General features: G+C 36.4%; 1 protein-coding gene across 3 annotated transcripts in view; it reads left to right on the top strand.

Annotated features, from left to right (window-relative positions):
• Window positions 1-27,777, top strand: part of LOC134531144 (2-oxoisovalerate dehydrogenase subunit beta, mitochondrial) — a 78,725-nt gene that overhangs the window by 16,332 nt on the left and 34,616 nt on the right. For 2 of the 3 annotated variants that reach the window (XM_063366756.1, XM_063366758.1), the window contains exons 2-6: window positions 4,285-4,362; window positions 11,658-11,860; window positions 21,564-21,719; window positions 21,808-21,979; window positions 25,078-25,223. In XM_063366756.1, coding sequence (XP_063222826.1) covers window positions 4,285-4,362; window positions 11,658-11,860; window positions 21,564-21,719; window positions 21,808-21,979; window positions 25,078-25,223 — 755 coding nt within the window. The remainder of the gene's footprint in view (window positions 1-4,284; window positions 4,363-11,657; window positions 11,861-21,563; window positions 21,720-21,807; window positions 21,980-25,077; window positions 25,224-27,777) is intronic. The other variant, XM_063366757.1, reaches the window with a different exon arrangement.

The raw sequence follows: 27,777 nt of genomic DNA, 5'->3' as shown, positions 1-27,777 counted from the left end.
AAGATTCTTCTGTTGAAGACCCTTGTTGCAGCAGATATTGTGATGTCTGAGAATTTCCAGTGCAACATGTGGAATTGTTGTGACATGTGTTCCATCTTTCCAGGCGTACTTTACTAAACAAATCTACAGGATACCTTAATTTATCCACAGGAAAGCATCCGCTTGTTTCAAACCCACTAATAATAATCCTGGCAGATAAGTGGTTCCTCCATAAATCCCCAACCAACTTGGAGAACGCTGAGCGGGTAAGTCTGTTTTTGTTGTTCTGAGACACCATTTTAAGTCCATGAGACACAAGCATTTTATCCCATGACGATTTCAGTGATTTGAAAACGCACTTGTCCAGTGGTTGTAAGCGATGGGTTAAATGACTTGGAAGTTTTACAAGATTTATCAAGTTGTTGATCATGCCTAACTTTGTTGACGAATGGAATGAACGATGATGTAAACCACTCCAAAAAATTGGAAGTCCCCAACCAGCCATTTGGAGAGACAGAATAGCATGTGCCTGGATAATCTTCATTACTTGTCCATCGAGGCTGAATAGTAGTGTTGCCTTTGAACAGTATGGTGGGAGGTAATTTGTTGCCATCTGCGGATACACATGTTAAAACAGTAATTTGATCCCTTCCAGAACCACTAATCACTCTTTATGCATTCAATCCCTTTTCAGCAATTTGCTCGAACTTTGGTTGGGTCAGATCGGAAACCTGTCTCATCGCAATTGAATAACAGTGAAGGTTCATTTTCCAACCCTTCTGAACGAACCAAATTTTCTAGCTTTTCATAGAAATCATAAACAACGAATGGATCTTCTTCTGCATCCTTACGACTGCATTGCATTTGTTCAGGTTTCCGCCATGAAAGTTTGGGATGACGCTTCAAGAAGTTTGCAGCCAGTCATCACCAGGGTTCCAGTCCTTATTTTTGCTGTACAACACTTCGATACCATTAGACTTAACATAATTGTTCACAAATTCTTTGATTTCCTCTCTTGAAAAAGGGTAACCAATACGAGATTTGGCAATTATTAGGGCTTCGAGGTCATTTTCTTATGCCACACTTAACACAGGTGTGCGTCCAGGTTCACGTTTAGGTCCATCATAATGAGCAAAACGCCGCACTATCACTGTCTTCGGAATGTTAAAATGTTTTGATGCTTGTCTATATGTCATGTGTTTTGAAATCACCCTTTCTGCAGCGAGGTCCAGTTCCTCTTTTATGTAAGTGGGCTGTGGTCTTTTTCTCTTTGGATTTCTGGCCATTCTGAAACAATTTTCTAATCATAATACTTAAAATTTTATTTACTTATCCTGAGACATAAAACACATCAGATTATGAATAGTGCTATTAAATTGTTTCTAAAAAAACATGTTATTCATGAATTAAAAGGCATTTTTGTGTTCCTAATTAACCCAAAATTTTGTTTCTGATTACTCCAAGCTATGACTATTGTGGGGTAAATAGGAACACTCAAGTTTAATTATCTTCAATTAGCAATTTTATTTTTGATATATTTTTTTCATAAAATATGTATTATTTTGAATGTATTCAAATTACACCTTGCTATGAATATTCTTCTTTCAGGACTACAACTTTTAATTCTTAATTTTTCTTTATATCATTATTAAAACCTCTTTGGCTCTAAAACAAAACAGACCAGGACTATAGGTAACATTTTGTAACATAGAGATGGATAGAGTCGTCCTAAAAAACAATACCTTTATGAACATTATCCACCATTTTGTTTTACAGCTATAACAAGTGTACCTAATTACCCCTGTTCCTATTTACCCCAGTTCATTTGTGAAGTATACTGAAATTAGATGTCAAACTTTGAACCAACCATAGTATGCCATGCTTTCATCAGGAAGCACCTGTAATTGTCCGTAAGACTCATTATCATTGAAACAAACTAAACTTAGAAAAGTAATCAATGTAGCACAGGTGGTGGGTAAACATGCTTGTATCTTGTATGAGACACTATCTTGTACGAGACACAGGTTATGAGCTGTCTTACTAGTGATTGTTTGTTACAAGTCACCATGCTAGTGGAAGGACTTTTAGTTTGAATTAGGATCTATAAGAGTTTGACTATTCGTACATATCATTAGAGCTATTAACAAGCAAGTTTAGAGTTTATCTTAATTGTGAACTGAAATTTTTGGTGTCTGTAGTTATGAATTTCCAGTAATTCCTGTAAATATAAAAAAAAAAAATGTTACATCTCCAGAGAAAATAAAAATATAGATTTGATTCAAATCTCACATTTGAACTACATTAGTCAGTTCTTTTAAGCAAGTAACTAAACACTTTCTATCATATGCAAAATTATGATCGCTTTAAAAAATCATGTCTTATTCTTAATTTTTTTATTTTGTAATTTTTTTAAAACATTTAGCCTAATCCTAAATTGAATATCATACTGATGCAGTTACCAGTTGGTCTAGGTGATCAAGTTTAATATGTTAAGTCTTATGCACAGAAACCAATTGTTCCATTTTTGTAATTTCAGTACTTGGATATCTCAACTAAGAAAAGCTTGTATGTATAAATGATCATTATGTCGTCTTGTAAATTTACAATCAGAGGAAGTCACCCATGATACAGTTTGTACAAAAATGTTCAGCATTTACAGGAAAAAACTTTAAAACTGTCCTAAAACTGTATTCTCCTTACTCTAGAGCCGTCGTGAATGCACCGCCAAGGTTTCCTTATGTCATGAACAGACCTGCTCTTGAGGCCTCACTCAGCCTTCTTATTCCTCTGTCTTAGATGCCTACTACCTCGTTCACTAGTTTAAGGGTTGTTTGTTCCTTGGCAGACGTGTCCGTGCATTAAAAACAAATTTATGTGTTAAGTTTTGGCCGTTGGTCACGCCATGCGTATTTGTGCCCTTGACTTAATTTTCTTTCGCCTTGGCTACTTTATGCACTTCTTGTTTACGTGTCTCTTGCAATGTCTATTCTTGTATTCTTTCCAAGCACAGGCACATTTGGAAGTCTATTGGCATTTGTGATTCCAGTAGTGTGCGGTTCCTTACCTTGCTAGTGGCACGTCTGTTAGGTTGGAACTTAATGTAAAACAGTGCTCAGGTTTAGATTTGCTTGGTTATTGCTGTCGGGTCTTACTGATAGTTATGCATCTAGTACTGTATTACTACGTGTGGTCTATTCTATTGGTAGGACACCTTTAACTTTTTTTTTATGATGCTTAATTGGTTTGCATGCAGTGTAAATCATCCTTTACGTACACATCTTGAGTTACACTTTCGTTCTAAAGTACGTGTTGTTTAAGCTGTCGTGGCTTTCGTGCATTTCAACGCATATTTTTTTTGTTATTTGCATTTATTTCCCATTTTGTGCCAGATTGATTTTTGTGGTACCTTCCTTACGTCTTTGTAAGCTCTTGTTTTGTTACCTCTTACCTGAGCTTATGGTGCTACGTCTATAACACTGAGAGTTGCTCCCTTTGTATGTACATTTGTAATATTTTTATTAAAGTATTTTATTTTGAAAATTATATCAGGACTACTCAGAAAATTATAAGTACATATGTTTTGGGTCATAATTTTTGTATTTGCACTCTGCAGGCCATTTTCGTAAAATTTTGGCCGTGTATATCATCTTATTTAAGAAACTTATGTTTTTAGGGCGTAGTATTTACCATAATCTGTAAGCCGTAAGCATGGTTTTATAATGTTTAATAAACACTACGATTGGCTTTTCGGGAGTGTACATTGTCAGTCTGTTGTGCACTTAATATTTTTAATTTTTCCCGATTGACATATTTAATACTGAAATTTATGTGTTTCTTTTTATATTTAATGGGATATTTATCTGCAATATTTTCTTAGCGGTATTATTATATAATATAACCTTGTTATTTGTAATGTTTTACTCAAAATATTTGAATCTTTTTCCCATATCTTTTAAGTCATATCTATTCTGTAAGCACATTAAACTGTGTGTGTGTATATATATATATACATACACACACACACATGCGCACGTGCGCACGCACACACACACACATATATATATATATATAAAAGAGCAAAAATACATGTTTGAAATAAACTGTAAAAGATACTTTAACTTCCATGATTCTTGGTAACTTTTTTTTTATTAACAACACTGCTAGCCATCTTATTCATAACAGAATGGATACCGTTTGAAGGCTGTTTTGACTCTAGTTCCAAGCACCCTTCAGGGTTTTTGAGTTAAGATTACAGCAGTGAAGCTTAACCGAGTGCAATTGGTATGAAACAAGCTTGTGTTTCAGAGGAGACGTCTCGCCTCACGATGTTCCAAGCAATCAACAACGCAATGGATATCGCATTAGAGAAGGATCCCTCGGCAAGTTAGTAGGTCACCACTTTACTGTTTTAATCCAAACTTGTTGCATTGCATTAGTGTCTTCGGCTGTAGCAGCACACCATTGGTCAGTCTCAAGCACTTGTCAAGCTGAACCAGGGACCACTTTTGGTACGTATCGGTGCTGTAATGTCTTCAGCCCTGCATGGCATTTTGTTAGAAGTGCAGATGTTTCAGCTTTCATTTTCCAGCAAGATTTCTGTGAAAAGACATTTTAACTCCATCTACATAGAACCATTTTATCACTTATATTATTCTAAAGAAAAAAAGACTCCAGGAAATAAAACATTATCATATCTGTTGTTTTCAAGTACCTGTTATTAGAGGCAAGATTATATGGTGAGTGATAAAACCAAAACAACAGTGAAATTGAAGTCTGTACACCCCCAAACACTGAAATGGAATCAATACACTTCATAACACCGAAATGCATGTAATACAAAAAAATGCAATGAAATTAACCTCAATTACCTCATTTTGTCTGTTAAAATATAGCATTGATTTCATAAATCTGTAGTTTAGACCATTATGTACTTACTAAAAAAAATTATTTAGTTCCTATTTTTTTTTTAAGTAAAGTAAATTTAAAACAGTCTATAGCTGATACATACAGGCCTACAAAGAAACATGTGAGTTTTTTATTCATTTTAATATATTGAATATTGAAATAATATGATAGTGACAAAAAGTAAAATTTAATTTTGAAAATATGTTGAACTGTCTCATGAACTAAGAAAACTATTATGGGAGAATATTGAATATGTTATCATTGCAGTTTTTTCAATTTTATATATATATATATATATATGTGTGTGTGTGTGTGTGTGTGTGTGTGTGTATGTATGTGTGTGTGTGTATATATATATATATATATATATATATATATATATATATATATATATATATATATATATATATATATAGACAGAGAGAGAGAGAGAGAGAAAGTATTGTTTTATGTAAAATTTTTTATAGTAGTTGATCAATGTTATTGTGCTGGATATATACTTATTACTACACATGTTTAATCTTTAGTGTTGATAAAGACAAAATCCACTTTTTTTAATAACGAAATATGCATTTTTACAACACCATAAAATCTTAGCTGTAGCTGTTATACTTAGTGGCATACTGATAGAAAAAAAGGAATAAATTATACATAGTCGTCATAAGTCTTCTTACAAATGGTGAAAGCAGTGATTAATGTTTATTTTATTGGTAGAAATGGTATTATATGATGCTACAGTTAACAGATGTGTTCCATGTGTCTCCCTTTCATGTTGACACACAATGGCAGTGGTGATTGGCCATCGCTATTATTACCTGTGTTGATTTACCTTCATCTGTTGTCATCTTTAGTCTTCCAGATCTGCTTGCCTTGGTGACAGAACCTGTCCTTTTGAATTTCGTGATCATTTTTGCCACTCTCTCATGGGTTATCTGTGATATGTGTGCTACATTGAAAGAATGTGCTAATTGTTGTGTGTTACTACTTCTTCTAGCCAACAAAATAATGTCAGTCCGTTCTTTCATTAGGGCATCTCTTTTCAATTGGTTCACCTTCCTGAAAACAAAAAAGAAATTAATCACTGCTTTCACCATTTCTGTGCAGACTTATGACTCATTCTCTCCATTGGTATATAGGCCCTTACAGGCAGTGGCGGATTTACCAGTAGGCTGAGTAGGCTTGAGCCTAGGGCGGCAGATTTTTGGGGCGGCAAATTTGGGGACCGATTTTTTTTTTTGCTACCTCATAGAAATCAAAAATATTTCTGCATGACGGTTTTCTGTTTTCTGATGTTTTACAAATAGAAGTCTGCAACAAATTTTGCCAATGACTTTCCCCTCTCCCTTGTCATTGTACGTTCCGTGAATCCGTGTAGCAAACTTCCATATTCCAGAGTAAAACAGCTAGTTCGCTAGTCAGTAAATGCAAATTTTAATGGACAAGGCCTCGGTTGGCACTACACGCCCAAGACAACTATGGTCCCGGGAAAAATGTGACTACCCAAGGTCAGAAGGGCCTCTCCGCCCTCCCTCCGCCGCTATCCCTTCCGCCAGACTGTCCCCTCCCTTCTCCTAGTCCGCCTCAAGGGTCGAACCGCGTCATGTCGCGGGTGGGGCGGCAATTAGAGCTGTTACCTCGGGAGTCGGGGCCACAGTTGTCTTACGCGTGTATTGCATAACGAATTGATATTTCTACGTAGGTGTGTCGTGTGGACTGTTATTTTTCGAAGTGTTTCGTGAATTGTATCATTGTATGAATATTTTCACAGCACCGGTAAGTAAAAACTTTTTATAATCATAATACATCATAATAAAGCATCTGTAACGATAACGAATAAATTTATTGAAAAAGCCCTGCAATAATATTTTTCATTTTGAAGCTTGGAACATGGTCACGTTAAATTAAGAACATTTTCATATTAACTATAAATAGTATTCTAAAAGATTGCTCATGGTTATCTTGTCATTTTGTCTTTTTCAATGAAGCAAACATCAAAAAATAGAAATAATAATTCACAATAAACAATTCATCGGAAACCATGCAAAGAAATTTTAATTTTTTCGTGATAGCATTAAAAAAATACGTTTTTACGTTAACTATTTATTATGTGAATTCTGAATGAAGGATAGGGGTGAGCAGGGTAACGTGGCCATCCTAAGATAAAACGATACATAAATTGTATATTGTAATTAAAACCAAAATATAAAATAACCCTTCAATAATATAGTTTTCGTACAATCAAAACACCATTAAAATGTAAATATTGGAGCGACTCATGTTTGTTTTTTGTTTGCCCGTCGCATTAATCGGGTAAATGATATGACATTTTTTTTTCATTTTTCTTCTATCTTAAGGAAACTAAATCACGGGATACCATTTCCGGCCACCTGCACTTGTTTGTGAAATATGAGCCGTCCTTGAGATACTGCCACCTTATCTGCCAAGCCTCTCCTGCTGGCAAATTTTTGTGTAAGGTCGTTCCCCACACGAAAACAACACACACATTGCAAAACACGTTAGAAATTTACAGTGTAGATTAAAAAAAAATGTAAAATGTTCAATAGTTTGTTTTATTATTTAGTAATACATAAATAGAGCTAAGTTTATACAGTTCGGGCAAAGTGAACATGCGGTGGTGGCTGGCCACTTTGCCCTCTGAGACGCCATTACAAAAAAACTAGCAAAAAAATAGACATCTTCTACAGTTATTAATATGTGGTATTAAAGTTTAAAACATGCTAATTTGGATAGGCTATATTAAATAATTATGGCATTACTGTGTATTTAATAATGATCAACAGTAATTATTACTTACCTTACATGTTACATCAGAAATAGTAAAACCAGTAAAACCTTAATAAAACAAATAACTTTCACTGCAAACAGACCGGGTGCTCTCAGAACACTAATGGCGTCTCTTACAAATGTTTCACATCCTCGCTACCAAACTTCATCACTCTCCAGCTGAGTAACAGCCAATGGCCACTTTGCTCGCTCTGGCTACGTTACCCTGCCCTCCCCTATCGCTGCTTGTGTACGAAAAATAAACTTGTTAATTTAATCCTTTCCATTTCAGTTCCTGAAGAAAAAATTGTGAAAATGAGTGATGGGAGAAAGCGACTTAGTGGAGCGGAGTACAAAAAGAAGGCCAAAATAAAAAAAGAAGAACAAGAGCAAATTATACGAAAAACCACAAAAATTGACAGTTTTTTTAAAAATGAAAATTGGGTCGAAAAAACGGGAACTTCAACAATGCAATCTGGAAAGGATGAAACGGACTTTAATTCTGCTGCCCAACTGTCATCTGTTGAACTATCGACTAAAGAAAAAACTGATGATTATGTTCTTGACGACGAGTGCTCCAAAATTGAAGATGCCTCTCAGACCGAATCGTTAAATGATGACCAAAAGCAAACAACTGTAGATCAAAACAAAGATCCAGCTTTATGGGAAATTAACGATACTTTAAGGGAAATTATTGCAAGATGCGGCTTTTATCAAAACAAGTCTTCTGACTTCTCTAAAAGTGGAAAACTATATGCTGATCAACGTCGTTTCTTGCCAGTGAGTATCTTTCAAAGAAAAATGAAAAACAATGAAGTGAAGGATCGAAATTGGCTGGTTTACTCTGAAAGTAAGAGTTCCGTATATTGCGGACCATGTTTAGCATTCGGTCCATTGGAGAATAAAACTCAGTTCGAGAACGAAGGATTTACTGACTGGAAAAATGCAGAACACCGAGTAGCTCAGCATGAAAACTCTGCGCGTCATAAATCCAGTATCCTTAGTCTGAAAGCTAGAAGTGCGATTGATGGTCGAATCGACAATTTACTGCATTTGCAAATTGATGAAGAAATTACTTATTGGAGAAATGTTCTGAAAAGGGTTGTTGCTGTAGTGAAGCGGCTGTGTTCAAGAGGTCTCGCTTTTAGAGGAAAAAGTGAAAAGTTCGGTGATCCACACAACGGAAATTATTTTATGATTCTGGAACTGTTAGCTGAGTTTGATCCTTTCTTAGCCAGTCATATTGAACGATTTGGGAATCAAGGATCCGGAAGTACCAGTTACTTATCGAAGACAGTTTGTGATGAATTTATACTTTTGATGTGCCATAAAGTCTTGAAGCAAATTGGAGACGAGATAAGAAGGGAGAAATACTTTTCCTTAATCATCGATTCAACACCGGATATAGCACATGTGGACCAGCTCACCTTCGTGATTCGGTATGTTTTAGAAACAGGAGAACCCTGTGAAAGATTCCTCAAGTTTTTGCCCTCAGTGGGACATAAAGCTGAAGAAATGTTTGCTGCCATTACTTCGGAACTAAAAACCTTGGGTTTGAACATTGAAGACTGCCGTGGACAATCGTATGACAATGCCGCAAATATGTCTGGCATATACAATGGCTTACAGGCTAAAATTCAAAGTCAAGCACCGTTTGCTTTTTTCGTTCCTTGCTCTGCCCATTCTTTAAATTTAGTGGCAACTGCGACTGCTGAATCTTGCACAGAAGCTTGTCGATTCTTCATGTTGCTCCAAGAAATATACGTTTTTTTTTCAAGTTCAACACAACGCTGGAAGATATTGATGACTGAAGTCGGAGAAGGCAAAACAGTCAAGAGAGTAAACCTCACACGTTGGTCAGCTAGAGAGGATGCATGCAGAAGTTTGAGAGATTCGTGGCACGAAGTCATTAAAGCTTTGGAAACAATCAGGAATGACTGCACCGAAAAGCCTGTCACAAGAAATGAAGCAATGGGAATTCTTTCAAAATTAAAAAAAACTGGAAACAGCGTTAATGGTTGTTGTGTGGAATGTTTTTTTGGAAAGAATAAACAAAGTAAATGTTCAAATCCAGGCTTCTACCGTTGATTTGATTACTGTAGCCGATCTTTATGAATCTCTTCGCAAGTTTTTCGTAGAGCAACGAGAAAACTTCAAGTATTTCGAAGAAATGGCAATGGAATTAAGTGCGTCGAAGCAGTACACAAAAGACTTGGGAAAAAGACAACTGAAAAGAAAAAAATTTGCTGATGAAACACCCGATGAAGAAATGAGTATGACAGCGAGTGATACTAGCGATACTTTCAGGGTTAATACATTTCTCGTCATCATTGATAGACTCGTATCCGAATTAGAAAAAAGGAAGAGGCATACGACAATTTCAATGAAAAATTTTCATTTCTGACCAAAATGAGCGAGTTATCATTATCAACCCTTACGAAAAAGGCTCTGTCCTTAGAAAAAATGTATCCTAATGATTTAGAGACTGAGTTGGTTCAAGAATGCATACATTTTCAAAGCCACATATCTTCGCAAAGCATTCTGGTAAAACCAGATTTTACATCATTACAGAGTCTATCTTCGTTTCTGCGAAAACAAAGTTTGCAGAACGTTTATCCGAACTTGGACATAGCCCTTCGTATGGCCTTATGTACACCAGCGACAAATTGTTCGGGTGAGAGAAGTTTTTCTTGTCTAAAAAGGGTAAAAAATTATCTGAGATCGACCTTGAGCCAAGAAAAATTAAACGCTTTAGCACTTTTGTGCATAGAGTCGGAATTAATGAACAATATTACTTACGACGATATAATCGATGATTTTGCCAACAAAAAATCGCGCAAAAAGGGATTGTAACGAACTTAATCTATGACATGAAAATTGTAGAGGCAAGGGCGGCAAAAACTTTGCAGCCTATACCTGGAAAATTTGTAAATCCGCCACTGCTTACAGGTTGTGTATGCACTGTATTCTTGCTCAAGACCACCATTCTAAAATATTTGTAAAATGTGAGATATTTGTAAAATGTATATCTATTAAAAATATGCATATGCATAACACTTATTTTTATATGCTAATATATATAATATATAATTATATAATATATAAAATATATAATTTTTAAATATTATATAATATATAATTATATAATATATAAAATATATAATTTTTAAATATGCATATCCATTAAAATTAAATAGATGTGCTAAGAATATGTTTTATTGTATTAATAAAACCTACATAATGTTTTGTTGGTTGACTGAAAGTATACTAGGCTTTACGGTGGCATGTGTTGATTTTTCCCTTTGAATTTACATACAATAATACATACATTTTAATTCCTTAATGAAATAGAATGCAGTTAACCTACTTACTGCTATATCAGAATACTTTTTATTTTCATGACCTTAAATTGGTTTGAAAATCTATTTCAGTTTCAATTTGTGTTTCAATAGTATGTGCCAGTATGCACTGATCCTCAAATCATTTTAACTTTAAATAACATAAAATAAAACCACATAGGCCCTGGAAGAAAATCCTAATATTTTTTAAGATAGGTATTAGTTTCATATTCAGCTTAAAGTGCTGATGGTGATAATGTTAAGTATGAAATTTTTTGTTTATAACAATATAATCATTACAACGAAAGAAATTATTATACATTTAATCTATAAAAAAACACATGGTTCTTAAATTTATGTAATCACTAATTTTTGTATGTAACCAACACGTTTTAAGGTGAAACCTAACTTGATGGTGGTTTGTATAATTTATAATACAATGTAAGAAAATATTTCATCGATTGGTTGACAAAATGGGGTTAGGTATCAAAGCCACGTGGAATGTGGCTTCAGAATACAGACACAGAGCTTTGCAGTGCAATGTTGTTAATGTTGTGTTGTACTGGTATTCAAGACAGTCCTTGGACTGTTCGATGTGTGGAGTGATGTGAGCACTCACCGCGGTGATGTTGCGTTGCCGCACCATTGCAGTATTGTTCGGCGAGGACGTCGGCTTCGGAGGAGTGTTCCGCTGCTCGCTGGGGTTGCGTGAGAAGTACGGCAAGGAGCGAGTGTTCAACACGCCGCTGTGCGAACAAGGCATCGCCGGGTTCGCCATCGGAGCCGCAGCAATGGGGTCCACTGTCATTGCTGAGATACAGTTCGCTGATTACATATTCCCAGCATTTGATCAGGTATCACCATCCTTAGCAGTGTGCATTGTAATGGGAATTTACTCTTATTTTCCAGTGCCCGTTTCTGCCATAAGTGTTGTCTGTGTTTCGGTGTGCTGTGTTGCCAGATATACACCAATATATCACAAAATGTTTAGACACAACGTTGCAGTGAAATGGAAATTTTTTTAAATGTTTTTGAAACATGGTAGTTTGTTAATTAAAATTTTAAATAAGAGTTTTTGAAATGCATTTTCCTGTTATATTTCTTCAAGAGTATTATCTCATAATATTATTTTTTACTTTTTAAGGAGCCGTAATTAATTTAAATTGGTTTTGTCGACAATTTTTTTTATAGAATTTAATATAAAATTTGTTTGCTCTTTTGCGAATAACACACACTTTTATGGAATGCCTTGTTATTAATAGTGACAGACTGCTACAAATATTTTCACATTGATATTTAGCTTTGAATTATTATTCTTTCAGAGTGACTACAACTGGAATAATAGATACTGTTAACAGACACTGATTTGTAGTCTTAGAAAAATTAACAAATAGTAAAATTTAAATAATATATACATATATTAAAACTTATTATAATTAATGATGGTATACAAAATAATATTTTTAATGCTAACAAGCTGTGTAGTGTCAATCTGGCTACAGGGTGCAAACTAAGGATGATACAAACTATATCACTAGGCCACGGTAGTGGAAGTGGTAGATCCCAGTTCTGTGTAGGGTGGAGTCAGTCTCAGAATTACACCTATCCCTCACTTAGCACGTCTTCAGATTGCGCGGATTCATTTAGCGCGATGTGAATTTTACTGCCCCAGTCTTGAATAGCACATCTGTAAATTTCAGTTAGCAGGAAATCTCCACAGGCAAAAAAAAAGTCGAGCATGACGCCACGAAGTCTGTCTCAAATTCTGTAAATTACAGATGTGCCGTGGGATACAGTTAGAGCCAAACAAGAGGGAAATAGATGCGTGCGAAGGTCTGACTTCGCTATCGGCTGTTGTACAAACATCAGCAATGGCAAGTTAAATTGCGGCTATTGAGTGTAGAAGACCGAATGTTTTTACGTCCGCACGTATGCCGCCGTGCCGTACCGTACCGTTGTCGCCTGGTCACAAACCTGGCCGTGAACTCAGTCTAGCCAGTGGCAGGGAATTCACTCAAACAAAATCAACGTCTGCCCATTCAGCTGCCGGTAACTGTACGTGCTTGATCACTCATAATGCATCGTGTTCAAGTATTTGAGGCAAAACTAGAAGTATTACGGTGTGCAGATTGTCATGAAGGCAATGCTTATGTTGGTCGCACTTTAGTTTTAAGCAAGTCAACTGTGCGCGCAATCGTACAAAATAAGGACTCTTACCAAAAGTTTATGTAAGTCTGATGCTGTTGGTTGTACTAGCGGGGATATATTTGACATTAGATACCGGAACAGAAATGAATAGATGATTCACGTGGAAAAGGTTGTTAAATTAATTTTGCAACTAAAAAAATAATCATTTGCCTGTCAGGATTGGTGTGAACCAGGTGGTAATACGTGAATAAGCACTTTAATTTTTGAAAAATTAAAATGTTACTATCCGGACAGTACTTAATATCGGTTTCACTGTCAGTAAAGGATGGTTTGGAAAGGTACGTAATGTGAGTTGAAGGTCACGCCCGGGCGGGCAAGTCAGCCAGCCTACTGACGATAAAGTACATAACCACGTATCTCCCGTTATGCTGTGTCGTATTTGTCATACAAAGTGCTATGAGAGGTATATAAATATAAATGGTGTAACATATTTATAGTTGAGTGTTATTCAAAGCATTTATATTATGTAAAGTATATTTTCCTACACAATTCTGGAACACATTAAATAAATCAGCCTTGCTATTTATGGAAACTAATGCTTCAAAATACGCGATTTCGAATAACACGAGCATTTTTAGGAACAAATTAGTCGTGCTAAGTGAGGGATAGGTGTATTGCAAATGCATGTCAGTGGGTGTTCTCTGAGTCCTGTTTCCCCCATGTATGCTTCATTCTCATCTCATCACCCTCTCTCCATCTCTAACCATCCCAACAACTACGAGACGTTAAGCCCATTTTCATTCCTTCGTTCATCCAGCCTGTGTTTAAATGAAGTTTGTACATCAGCCTGGTCGATCAATCTAGTGAGGGGAAAAATAGATGAAAGTGATTTCAACAACCAGAAAGCATGATCGTAAAATTAAATGGGTTATTAAATGCCTAATTGCTTGTCTGGAAAGTAGCCAGGGTAAATTATACATATGAGCGTATTGTCTTTGATGGAGAGATATAAAATTTAATAATGGTGATGGAAATAATGATTATAACAAATTGTTAGCAATATTAAAGTTTTTTTTAATGTTTATGAGTTTTAATTAAATTTTCACAAGAAATGTGTATCATATCAGAAATTCATTTCTATAAGTATGTGCAATAGTTGTTATATATTGATATTTTTCATTCTTACTACACCATAGTAAGTAACAATTTATGTATTGAGTGCATTAAGCCCACTTAGTGGTCTATTGTGCAAGAGCAAAGAACAGCATGAATTGACCAAAAGGTAGAACTTTACAGTAAAGTCCTCGGTTTACGTCGGGGTTACGTTCCTGAAAACCGCGACGTAAATAGAAACGACGCAAAATGAGCCATGTTTCATGCCACCGGCCGACCACGGCCCAAGGTCGGCCGGAAGCGCTGGCATACAGACGTGACAACGGGCAATTTTATCAGCAAATGACAACCGACAGCGTGGGAAACAAGTCCAACTAGTACTTCTCAGCTTTATAGAATGGTTATTTAACCAGCTGCTTTATTACCTTAATTGATTGAAATATAAAAACAGATATATAGTCGTTTGGAAGACATCTTATGAAGAAAAAATCATAAATTGCAGTGAGCTGATACTGTAGGCCTACTACAAACGCATTTAATCACGATAAAGTTAACAACGGCACGTTTAAAACTCCGGCCAACTCAATGATATCATAGCGACTGAAGTGTAGAGCTGTCCTGTAGCAAACCGTATGTATTCGTTACTGAGTAACGGGTGCGGCATCTAGTAACGAGTAACGAAACGTTACATACGAATGCATTTCGTTACTCGCATTTTTCGCATGCGCGCGCTTATTCGTTACAAAGAACGATGTTTGTTTATTAAGAAAAGTATAATTTGGAAATTCGTCGTCCAAGTTTTTTACTGTTTATTAAAGGTATTGTGTGTGTAGACAAAGTTTGAGATTGGAACAGAAACAACGTAACAAAATATTTTTTACATATTATAAATATGTATGTTTTTGTTTTTTATTATCGCGTATTTTCACGTTTTTTGTTCTCATCTTAAAAGAGATATTATAATAAAGCTGCTCTAATGAGATTTTATTGTTTATTGGTTAACAAAAGCTGTTAATTATCAAATACTTTTAATTGTTTATATTCGATTTATTTTTATTTACGCGATGTCATACTGTACGCGTACGAAATACGACTCGATTCGTTGCTGTTACATAACATAGCATGTGCCATGTTATGCGGTATCAGAAGTAACGAGTAACGATACGAAAGTAACGAGTACTAATTGTTATAGTAACGAATACGTACGGGTTCACTTTTTTTAGTTACTTTACACCTCTACTGAAGTGCCAAGGAATTGGATGAAAAGGGGTAGGAGAAAATGCTGTGTCGTTGCGGGAAGTAGATAACACTTCTACGTGCGAGATACGTGGGTGGCCGAGCGGGCGGGCTGGTAGTATTGCATCACCGCGCGGAGAGCAGCGGAGAGCAGGAAGCGTCCCTCATGATGTATGATAAGATAAAGCGGTGAACGTGTAGCTTACGCTACATAGCATAAATTAACTACCGAAGGAAACAAAGAATTATAAACGAATTATATACGGTTTTTTGGTTAAAATAAAGATTTACGGTCATTGTAAACGACGTTAATGTGAATCGGCGACAACTTAAATTGAAACATGAGTACTCAAACATTAGCGACGTTAATCCGAAACGACGTAAATCGGTACGACGTAAATAGAGGACTTACTGTACTTAATTTAGTTGAATACAGTTTGACAATGGGTTGCATACCATAACAACTATTATTTTTGGGTGACTTAATGTTAATCAACTGAATTTATACTTTAAAAAGAGGTATCACTGTTAATGTAGAGATTCTGATGTGGTAGCAATTGAAATGGTAGCAGTTGAAAACAAAAGATGAAAGACTGTAAAATGGGATAGTGCAGGGAGTGGTAAGGTAAAAGAATATGAGAACTAAGAGGTTGCTACATAATTATGTATCAATGCAAGGTAAAAATTTTATGGTGAAGTGGGATAAAACTAAAAAAAGTATTTCAAAATGCCATATTAATATCAAAATTCAAATAAAGTTAATATACCTTATAATACCAAAATTCAAATAAAATCTTGAAATTAATAAGCATTTAAGCATGGCATTTGTTTCAAAATTTTTGGACAGAATGTATAGGAAAAATGTATTTTGTTTGATCTTGCATGTGTTGTTAGCTAATTTTTACATTTCAAGTTAGGTACATTAAAGAATATATACAAATGCATGAAGATTTATTTTTATTTGTTGGACTATATTATTTGTAATCCAGTAATAATTTTAGTTTTGTGTAATTGGCTGCACTGTTTATTTATCGCTGCGCTGCTTTAATCTTTGGTCTATGGTTTGTAGGTATTAGACAGTGTTTTTTCAGTCAGTATTAAAATCGCCACAGCACAGCCAACAACGATTTTTCATTTCTCTACATTATTGCTTTGCATAAATCTACTGTAGAACATGTTTACTAAAAATTATTATTTTATTATAAAAATCAAAATGCATTGTGGATTGGTCAAAAATAAACTATTTTGGTCAAAAGTGTTAAATAGTATTTTGGTGTCCTATTAGTTGATTAATTCACTATAAAATAACACTGAAATCTTATGTTTTAAAAATGAAATTTCCCTTGAAATAAAACTAGAAAAATCTTGTCTCTAACTACTTATTGCAAATTGCTTCAGTGTGGGTGAAAGTGAAGTATATCATATACATACTTTAAGTTTTGTGCTGCCGGTTGCTAATCGCATATTTTGATTAGCTTATGTTTAAGAGGTGTTACAATAATTTATTTTTAGGAATACCTATTTGGGGGATCCATTTTATGGTCATGATCTCATACTTAGCTTAGTATGCCCATTTGTGGTGTAAACAGGTTGTAATATCTATTCTGTATAGACGAATGACTCTGGAATTCCAGTTGAAACATATCAAATTACAAAACTGCAAACTAAAAAATTACAAACAATAAATCAAAACTTATTTAACCAAATAAGCATCTCTAGCCCTGAAGTTTTTATTTTATTTATGTTTTCTCAAGCATTTTAAATTACCCATGGCTAGGGCCTGGAATTTTTCGCGATCGCGAATTTTGCGAAAATTCGCGCGAATTTCGCATGAAAACGCGAAAAGTAAGTACATTCGCGAAAACCACAACATTTCTATATTACACTGCGAATATATCCCCGAAATGTACCATTACAGTAGAATCCCGCCGATGCGACTCCCCTCTGATGCGTTCATTCCGTTTATATGGCCGTTTTATGAGAAACCGTGAAAAATTTGAGCAGAGAAAGTCGAAAATTTGAGTAAAAATCGGCTGAAAAACAAGTCTGTTATACTTTGTTGGGCGCTATGTGTTCACGTTTATCTTGGCGAGAGCTGTACTGTAAGCAGGCAGGCATACAAAAGACAGCTAAAAATAGATACCACCCCTCTAGACTGTCCACGCGGCAGTGTCTAGCTGAGCTCGGCGCGTCCACTATCGCACGAAAAGCCGTCTCAGCTGTCATGTTATCTTACCCGCCGGCAGGAAAAGCCGCTGAGGTAGCTTCTGCGAGAGCATAAGAAACTCGTCCGGCCAGGCTGGCGGTAGCGGCGGCTTGACGTCATACGTGACGCTTACCTCTCCCATCCCCTGCTAATTCTTCAAGGCTCATCCCTCCCAGAGCCACAAACCATGTAAAAACACCCCCCCCCCCCCCTTCCTTTTCGATCTAACATTTCAACACATTCCCTCCCTTATTTCAACCTTCTGCGTGAGAAACTGTCAGCATCCTCCTCCCCTCCCACACCGCGTGCGCCAAAAGCCAGGTTGTATGAGTCCATTCTCTGTAAAATAAATATTTTTATGGGCTTATACGACTGTCCTTCGCCATTAATAAATACAGTACACTCCCTATTTAACGCGGTTGTCGGGGGACATAACTTTTACCCGCGTTGTTGCATAACCGCGATGTTTCGATGTGACCAAGGTCAAAAGGCATAAAACACCACCTGTGTTCTAATAGGTCGGCAAGCACGCACAGTATAGACGGCCAGCCTTTGTGCGGACTTTGCATCCGCAGTTTTCACTAAACGCGGGTGAAAAAATAAAAATAATAAATTTTAAAGATAAATATTAAATGTTGAATTTTTTTTTTCCGCATGCCGCGCACAGATTGTCGCACGGCCTACGAGCGCGCCACACGCCGCCAAACACACGTGCGGCACACAAGCTGCTGCCAGTCTCGTGGTGTCAGCCACAGTATCTGCTTCGTCTGAGTGTCCGTAACAAAGTAAGTGCAGTGTGTGCGGTTACACACGATTCTGTGGTCAAAGTCTTCTAAATAGAAAGGCCATAGTAATACTTCAAACCGAATAAAAATCGCAAAGTACCGAGTTTGATTGACAAAATAAAAATTCTAGATTTACGTACTTACAGATAGCGTGTCTTTTGCAGAAGTATGCAGCAGATACGTGAAAAACTATTCTAGCATTCGTACAATATAAAATAAAGAATCGTCTATCGTGTAAAGTGGTTAAACTTTGTTATCCATGCTTACAGTAAATTATAAATGGTCACATGTGGGATACAAAAATTGCGCCAAAATAATTTTAGCGCAATCAGTGGCGCCGTATTAAAAAGTCTGTTAAATGTTGTCTTTACTTATTCCATCAAACGCTGTGTCGAGTTGCTGAGTGTGTGTGGCTCGGATCGGCAAGTGTTATATTACCCAGCCTCTGGTTAAAGGTCGGGAGGCCGCTACACATAAACATTTCCGGGGCTTGTTTACTACCTCACGGCAAAAGTGGTACAGTATGGTTCACGTAAGTATTGGACCAAAACATTATACCAAAGTAAAAAGATGAGCGTGTATAATACAACGAATAATATTACGTCTGTAGGTTCAAGTTGTAACATAACATTTATATGTCTCCGCTTGTCAACACACGTGAACACGAGAAGTGTGCAGACGGAAATGAGTGAACTACTCAAGGTCACCAGACTTCCCCCCTTTCGGCTTAATCGCCCCTCTCAAACTTGCGCTTATATTCCACTCCTCCCGTCTACCCGGGTGTCTTGGTCGCATATTCTCGGCTCGCCTCTCCCCTCCCAGCGCTTGCCGTCAACCAAACCTATCCAAAATCAATCCCCAGCCGAGTCACGCTGGATAATGTCGCTGGACGGTGGGCTTTATCGGGTCCCCCGTCCGATGCTTTATTTGTGGGTTAAAAAAAATGTTATGAACTAGTGTTTCAGAAAATAACACTGGGCTGGATTGGACCATAATTTGAAAACACTACAAGATAGAGGAATAATGTACGGAGATATCTTGTTTAGAATTTCACTGCGGACATTTTCTACGCCTAGGCTCTGGTGGCGTGTCTGGCTGGCATTCGGCTGTACGATTGGGAAGGGGGGGGGGGGGGGCAAAATTTATGTGTGCAAGGTCAGCACGATCTTATCTTTCTCTCTTCTGCTGTTGTAAATGACCTGAACTAATGGCTAGGCAGTGCTGTATTTTTTAAGCCGAGACACTAATTCGAAGACGGCCGGCCCTTGCCGTGAAGGGATTATCCGGGTTTATTTTATTTTTTACAGGATTTCAATTATCCGGGCATCGGCGGGTCCCAATTAACACGAATAATGGGTAGTTTACTATTTTTTATCCATCTGCTGCCAAGGTGCAGTAAGCCTCGGTAGATGTTACGTCACAAGACCTTGGCCTTAACCCAGCTGCTTGCCAGTGTCTGAGAAGCTTGACAAGACCTTCCGGGCTTTTAATCGCTAGTCCGTGAAATTCTGTAATCCGTGATTATCTCGGTCCCGACCATCACGAATTAACGAGGTTCTACTGTGTTGTTATTATTATTATTATTCATTTCTGATTGGGGGACATGGTTTGACCCGCGATATACCCGATTCCGCAATCTATCGGGGCGCGGTATACCGGGAGTTTACTGTACTTTATAAGTTTAAGTTATTATGAAACAATTTGTTTATTAGTCACATAGCAGTTTCTGCTGAAAAATCACTAATACCTCGAATTTTATTGAATAGAAAAATTTAGCAGGGCCGTAAATATATTTATTTTACTGCATAGTTACTTTTCCATCTGCATTCCAACGTGTTTTTATCTTCTTTTTTTTTTACGCTGTGAAGGGACGTGGACAAGATAATTGCTTGAGCTGTCAAAATAAACATCGCTGTCGGTCTGTCGCTGTGATTATCTACTCCAAAAACATGTCACAGCATTTCAGGATAGTATTGTTCTTATATCTTTCGTTTATAGCTGAATGTTTTCTACCTGATCCACACAAGTTCCTTCGCCACGTTTTGAACGAAAATAACCACCAGCCGGCTAGCATAGCCGAACTCGCGTGACGCAAATTCACTTAGCGCGAGTATTTATCGGAACCCATTGTTCAGGGTATGCGAGTCCGAGGTGTAAAATGAATTTTAAAAAGTTGTCCTTTTTACTCCATAGACTATTTGAATATGAAATCTATGCAAACAAAGGCAATTTTTTATGTATTTGGGGGTAGGAGGGGGGGGGGGGGGGAATTGGCCCGAATTCTCTATTGCGGCCATTCCGTTTATAAGTCCGGTTTTCCGGGAACCGTGAGGGGTCGCATCAGCGGGATTCTACGTATTTGCAGATCACTTATACTCACGTAAGGTTAAAGTATCATTTAACCCAAAAAATTCCATTGACAAACACCTAAATTCGGCTAAGCATGTGGCATTGGCAGCCGAAAAAAAAAAGAAAATTTGTAGTTGCAAACATTTATAGCAACGTGTCTGTTTTGTGTAACTGTTTTGGATTTAATTGGCTGTTATTATGAATATTAGTCTATTCCTAGTATACATGGATTGTTTATTAAATATGTAAACTATTATATTCAATAACTGCACAATTTAGTCAACATTTAAAATACCGGTAAAATTTTCATTGCATAACGAAAATACCGACTTTAAACCACCGCTTTTCTAATTTGAAAGTACCGCTTTTTGCATACTGAAAACACCGAAATTTTCCAGGCCCTACCCATGGCTCAATGATAAATTTCATTCAAATCTACAGATGTATGAAATCTAGTCTGTTAATAATTTATTACATATGTATCGCTGAGTACTGGGGTTAAGTTTATATTAGTGACTATGCGTACACTAAATTAAGTTTGGTGGGCCATTGAACAATATTTAGGTTAAGCGGAATAACAGTTTTATAAGATGACTAGAAATGTTATACAGCCTAGGTTGCTAGTTTGTGTGGTACTTAGTGCTTGATGTAACTTGTGAAACAAAGGTTTGGTTATATAATTATTGCATCTCATGGCTAGGTTTGTTGTTTCCAATGCAGATTGTCAACGAGGCTGCTAAGTACAGGTACCGCAGCGGGGGTGCGTTCGACTGTGGTCGCATGACCATCCGTGCGGCATGGGGGGCAGTCGGCCACGGGGGCCTGTACCACTCCCAGAGCCCTGAAGTGTACTTCGCCCACACTCCTGGACTGAAGGTAGACTGCTCGCTCTCTCGCTCTCTGATCAACCATCACCCTTGCACGTGGTTGGCTGTGTGACCATCAGGCTGGCTCTCCGTCGCAGGTGGTGATACCGCGGGGTGCTGCGAAAGCTAAGGGACTGCTGTTGGCTTGCATACGAGAAAATGACCCGTGCTTGTTCTTTGAACCGAAAGCACTTTACCGTGGTGCAGTCGATGATGTCCCCGCAAAAGATTACACGCTGCCTCTTGGCAAAGCAGATGTTCTAGTGGAAGGTAATATTTTGAAGCTGGCTTCATAATATGTATCATTAAATTTATGTAGAAGTGTATGTATATGTAGAATTTGTATGAGTCATATATAAATATATGTAAGCTATATTTTGTAACCTCTTTGACACTTCTGAGTCTTTTATTAATGCTTTTTAACAATAATTCTAGCCTGTAGGGTATTGTACATAAAGGAGCATTGTACTCATTATACTTGCGTACATACGGGGCCAGCAAAAGAAACCAAGAGCCTGGGGACAATAACATTGTCGTAAACCCTCTCATTATTTAATGTAAAGTTCTTAAAACCATCACCATTAAAAAACCTTAAGACTGTAAATGTTACTATAACCATAACTCTAAACGTGATCTTTGTATATTGCATTACTGTTAAGATTTCCTATTAATTCTTTTACCAAAAGATTCAAGAGATTTAATTTTTATCCTATAATGTTAAACCGAAGCATTAAAAAAACCTCGAAGCTCAACAGAGCCCTGGTACCTGTACCCCCGGTAATTGTGCTCTCGCCTTTGGATGGCCCTGTCTACATACAACATGCACATAGGTTATTATTTATCGGTTCTAAATATTTCTGCGGCTTGTGCATTTGTTAATTTTTATGTCACCAATGCAGTTTGTTTATTAGAAATTCACATGCTCTTATTCTTAATTAATACCAACATCTATATGCTGTATGCTCTATAATAAACCAAGGTTATTGATCCTATGCACCGATAATAGAAATATTTTAACTGATATGGTGGAATATATATATATATATAAATTGGTATTACGTATTATTAGGGACCCTGAAAAATGGTAAATAAAATTTATCTAAAGCGTTGTTAAATAAGGCAAAAGCAGTGTTAAAAAGGTTGGTACTAAAACATAAAATCGGTATAAAAAAAATTAAACGTTACTTCTAAAATTCAGTAGCAAATGTTCATTTTTGCCTTTTAATCCCTTAAAAATAGTTTTGTATACATTGTGAATTGAAATTTTAATTTTTTTGGTAATTCTGAAAAAATACCTCCTTTCCAAATAAAACTATAAATGCTTTCTTTTGCTTCCTCTTTTTTTCAATATTTTTTTTTTCTTTTTAGAAGGGTGTTTGGATACTTAAAGTAATTTAACCTGTTTAACAAGTTGTTGAGTTAGGTACTGTTGTCCGGGGGGATATGCATAATAAAGGGTGCCACTACGTGATTGGGGCATGTGGACCCGGCTCGGAACTCTACCCTTGGGTCATGACGTGGCCCATGTGGAGGCTAGGCTCGATCACCCTATAAGCTGTTAAATTAATGGGCTCTCTAGGCATCCCACATGCCTCGAAATCTAAGCTGGCGGACATGTGATTGCACGAATAAATACTCGGAAGTCAGTGGTATAGTGTAGATTAACAGTTACACAAAAAATAGATAGTCATTACATTAGTGATGGGTTGAATCCCATTTTTCCCGAATCTGAATCTTGAATTCGAATCCCAAACGGTACCTCGAATCCACCCCTCGAATCGGAATCCAGATCTCAAGGGTTAATTATAAAATAATTTATAAGTTAAGAGAAGAAATTATACATTATCCAGAATTATTTAACCCTTTAAATTTTTATTTAAAAAAAAAGAAAAGAATTTTGACACTGTCTGGATCAAGACGATTTTGTTTTTGGTCACGTATGTTTCCTGCAGTGCTGAACAAACGTTCAGAGAACACTGTCGCAGGTGGTGAACACAAATATTTTTTGGACAGTTTATGTAGCCTGGGTGAACACGCATACTGAGATTTCCAGTATTTGAGGATGTTTATTTCTGGGTTAACTGTAGGATCACGTAAGAATCTGGTCACTTCATCAATTGCTGTAGAATCCAACTTGGTGGATTTAAGGCATTCAGGCATTATCTGTGAGTACAGTGATTCATGTATCCACGGAAATCAGAAAACGAAATTCAACATCCGACGGAACAATATTTTGTAGTTACCAACTTGACATTTGTTTAAAGTCCCAAATGAAGATAAACGCTTTCCTGAAATATTTAATGGAAACTGTTAATAAATTCTTTTGTTTTAGGACACCAGTGAAAAAATATCAAGACAAAAATGCTCCATGTTTTAGTTATAAAATTTTTTTTAATCCTAAAATGCATTTCCTCGGAAACTGACAAATAAAAAATTTTAAGGGGTAAAGTTTTTTGATATTAAAGTTTGATGGGGTCTAAAGCATGTAAGATGTTCACAACGAATGGAATTAAATTTTACAAGCAACACCACCTCAATTACTCTCACAGTTTTCATGTCTATAGTTGTCAGCACAAGAGCATGCTGTAATAGAGGCTTGTTCCAAAACTGCTTGGTAAGTGGAAAAGTCCATGTTTTTGGAAAAAGTGGGGTTCTGTCCTGCAAGCAAGTTCAAAGATAAAGGCTTCCTTAGTTCAGTTATTTCCTTCGACATGCATTTATGGATACCAGCCTGTCAGTCAGTGCAGTGTCTTGTGACCAAGCGACATGTTGTGTCTGGTGACTCATTACAGTTACACTGGTAGTCTACGAGAGGGGCCGTAAGATTGTGTTAAAAGTATTTGAGTAGTTTTCAAAAAATATGAGTGTGAACAGTGCGATAAAGGAAGTTTTAGTCAACTGTGTTCATTGGTAGCAATAGTAACTAAAAGGTATGTGTTATTATTAATTTCTTTATTAAGTCCACTTTACAATTATCATATAAATTTGTACCAATGAACTTGTGTGAACAGTTTTTTATTTTAAGTTAGGTAAAATATAGTGGTGATTAATTACAAATTGATAACCATGATAGTATGAGTTCTTAAAATGCTTCTTTTGCAATCATAATTCTATAAAAACACATCTCCTGAAATTTGTTTACTAGAGATTTGGCATAAGTGCATGCCATAAGCCATGTACTGCAATCCAAGAGTGTGACTGTCTATAGCTTTTGATGTCATTGAACGTTGGTTTACTATCTGTAAATAAAAATTTTATGTTAATAGGATTGTGTCTTTACAATGTAGAAAGGATTTAGCCTGTGGGGTTAGTGGAGGTGTTTGCGGCAGCTCTCTCTCTGACTGCCAACTCTGTGTTTGTTTCCGCAGGGGATGCAGTAACGCTCATTGGCTGGGGGACCCAAGTGCACGTGCTTCTCGAGGTGGCTCAGTTCGCTAAGGAGCAGCTGGGCGTGTCTTGCGAAGTCATCGACTTGGTGACAATTCTGCCGTGGGACAAAGATGCTGTCTGCAATGTAAGTATTGATCACTGAAGCACATAGTGTAAGACAAATACAGTGTTTTATCGCATAATCGTCGCACTTTGTATATTAAAATAAAGTTTGAAAAGTAAGGTTGCGATTTTTATGCGAAAAAAACATGTTTTTTAAGATAGGTTTTTCGTAAAAACAAAAATTATGCATGGAAAGTACTTTTATTTAAAAAGTAGAGCATACAAATGCACACCAAACAATTTAAATTAATGTCATGCAACAAAAACATTTTGTTCATCTTTAAATAGAAAAACCAAACCTGTGACGCGAACTTGAGTCGGAACGCATAACTATCGTCATAGTGCACACAACGAGAAAGCACGGGCTATTAAATTTAGTTAACTCGGCACTAGACAGAGCACGTGTGTTGCATGCAGTCGGTGAGCTATCTGTATCAATATTCAACTACGTGTGCGCACAACATAACCAAGCATGAATGATGCCAACTAGCGCTGGCTACATTTTTTAAGCGGCGACGAAGACGAAAAAATTAAGGTATAACGTTTGAAAACGTCTTTAAAAGATTATTTACACATCAAACAACTTTGTATTTCTGTTAATTAAATAATTAAGTGGTATTATCAGAACAAATTTTATATTTCAACTTGAAATTACATTGTTTTATATGGGAAAACTACCTACACAAAGCTTTCGGAATCTAAAAACAATATGCAACGTTTATGCGAGAAATTTTTTTCTCCAAATTTTGATGTTATAAAATAACAGTGCGACGATTATGCGATAAAACACGGTACTGTGCATGGCAGTAGCAATGAAAAGATTGTGCGAATAAGTCCAATTATGAATAGATACAAGATTTTATGGTCTTATTTTTACTAAGTTCAGTTTATTTTATAACTGAAGATTACAATTATTTTTTAACAGACTTCAAAAAAAAGGAGAAGGTTCTCGATTGGTCTGCATGTATATGTGTGTGTATACACACACACATACATACATACATATATATTTTCGAGCATAACTTCTTTGTTTATGAACAGATTTTGATCATTCGTTTTGTGTTGGGTTTAACATAGCTCCACCATGGATGTAGCCAGGGGAAAAGTTTGTGGGGTCCGGACCTCTCCCTTCCAAGATTTAAAACAAAAGTACAGACAAAATAAGAACATTACAGCAATAGCTACATAAGGTTACATATAAATTAATTTGAAGGGTTATTGTAATTCTTAGTGGGCTACAATAGTGTATTTTCTCCCCAATATCGCCTGACATGCCTCATACATGCACAAAAGTGGCTGGAATTAAGTTTCCAAGGCAAGTAGTCTATATTTAATGCCAGATTGTATACGTGTTACTGTAAGCATGTTTTTATTAAAAACTTGACACATGTGATTCATGTATTTAATAACATTATTACATTTATGTATTTATAACTTGTTTTAATGAAATCATCAAACAGTTATTGACTTAAGAACAAAGCATTTATATATATATATATATATTGTAAACCGTCACTATGTTTACAGTTTTTCTTTTTCTTTTTTTTATGAGATTATGAGTGCAAAATTGATGTAATTTATTTAAAAGGTTTTATGTTAAAAACAGTAGGAGAAAGATGTGAATAGAGAGCCTCAAATCTAATTAATGATGCTATTGCAAAGCTATTTTATCTATGCATTTATAAAACCATTACTACATTTTAGCGCGGTTTAAATTCTCGTTATTCCTACTTGCATAAGTCTGTGGATTTTCAATTCCAGCTTTGGTTAGTTCATCTATGGTTGCTATAAACAGGTATTCGTTCGATAGTGGTTTTTGGAATATGGATGTGTAAAAAAACATAATAAAATAAGAAAAAATTATCTGGATAGGAAGATACATACTGAGTGAGGGTCGTACTTCTTTTTACATTTCCGTTCAGCTCACAAGAAGAGACTACAGCGGAGTTCCGTTATTTTGGTAGACGTCAAGTTGGGTTCATGAAATTCTGCATTAATTTGACAGAATTATGGATTTTCGAACTTCAAGAATGAACTTATTTTTCGGTTGATATCTACATTCATGACCATCCTGGGTTCGAATCTTCTTACTTTCCATCCCTGAAGGACAATGGTCGGAGCCGTCAGTCGCTGTCACAAGAATTCTGAGGCCTGAGTTCCCGACACAACCATGACGACCATACATCCAAGGTTCCATGTGGTCTACGTCGGTGAGATCGTTTCAAATTAATTATAAAGACTTTTCAGGATCAGAGGAGGATGCTGGACTGTCGTCATCTAATTTTACAACTAGAACAGTAGTATTCGTAGTTTTCAGCTGGTCGAAAACGTCCTTGTCTCTGGTTACCGCTACCCAGATGTCCAGTGCTGCAGAGTTCGCAGTGTCTCCGAACAACTGAACTAGACGTAAGGTTACGTGAATCGAGACATTACTAGTATGAAATACCTTTACTTAGATTTTGGCTCTCTAGGAATATATGTCCGCATACAGATAACTATCACTAATATAGTATATATGAGACTATTTGATTACCTAAATAGATGTCATGTATGTTCGCTTGTTCTGTTAAGTCAAG

This window comes from Bacillus rossius, chromosome 3 (genome assembly GCF_032445375.1).
Source record: "Bacillus rossius redtenbacheri isolate Brsri chromosome 3, Brsri_v3, whole genome shotgun sequence".
Taxonomy (NCBI): domain Eukaryota; kingdom Metazoa; phylum Arthropoda; class Insecta; order Phasmatodea; family Bacillidae; genus Bacillus; species Bacillus rossius.
This window is presented reverse-complemented; position numbering and strand designations above follow the sequence as displayed.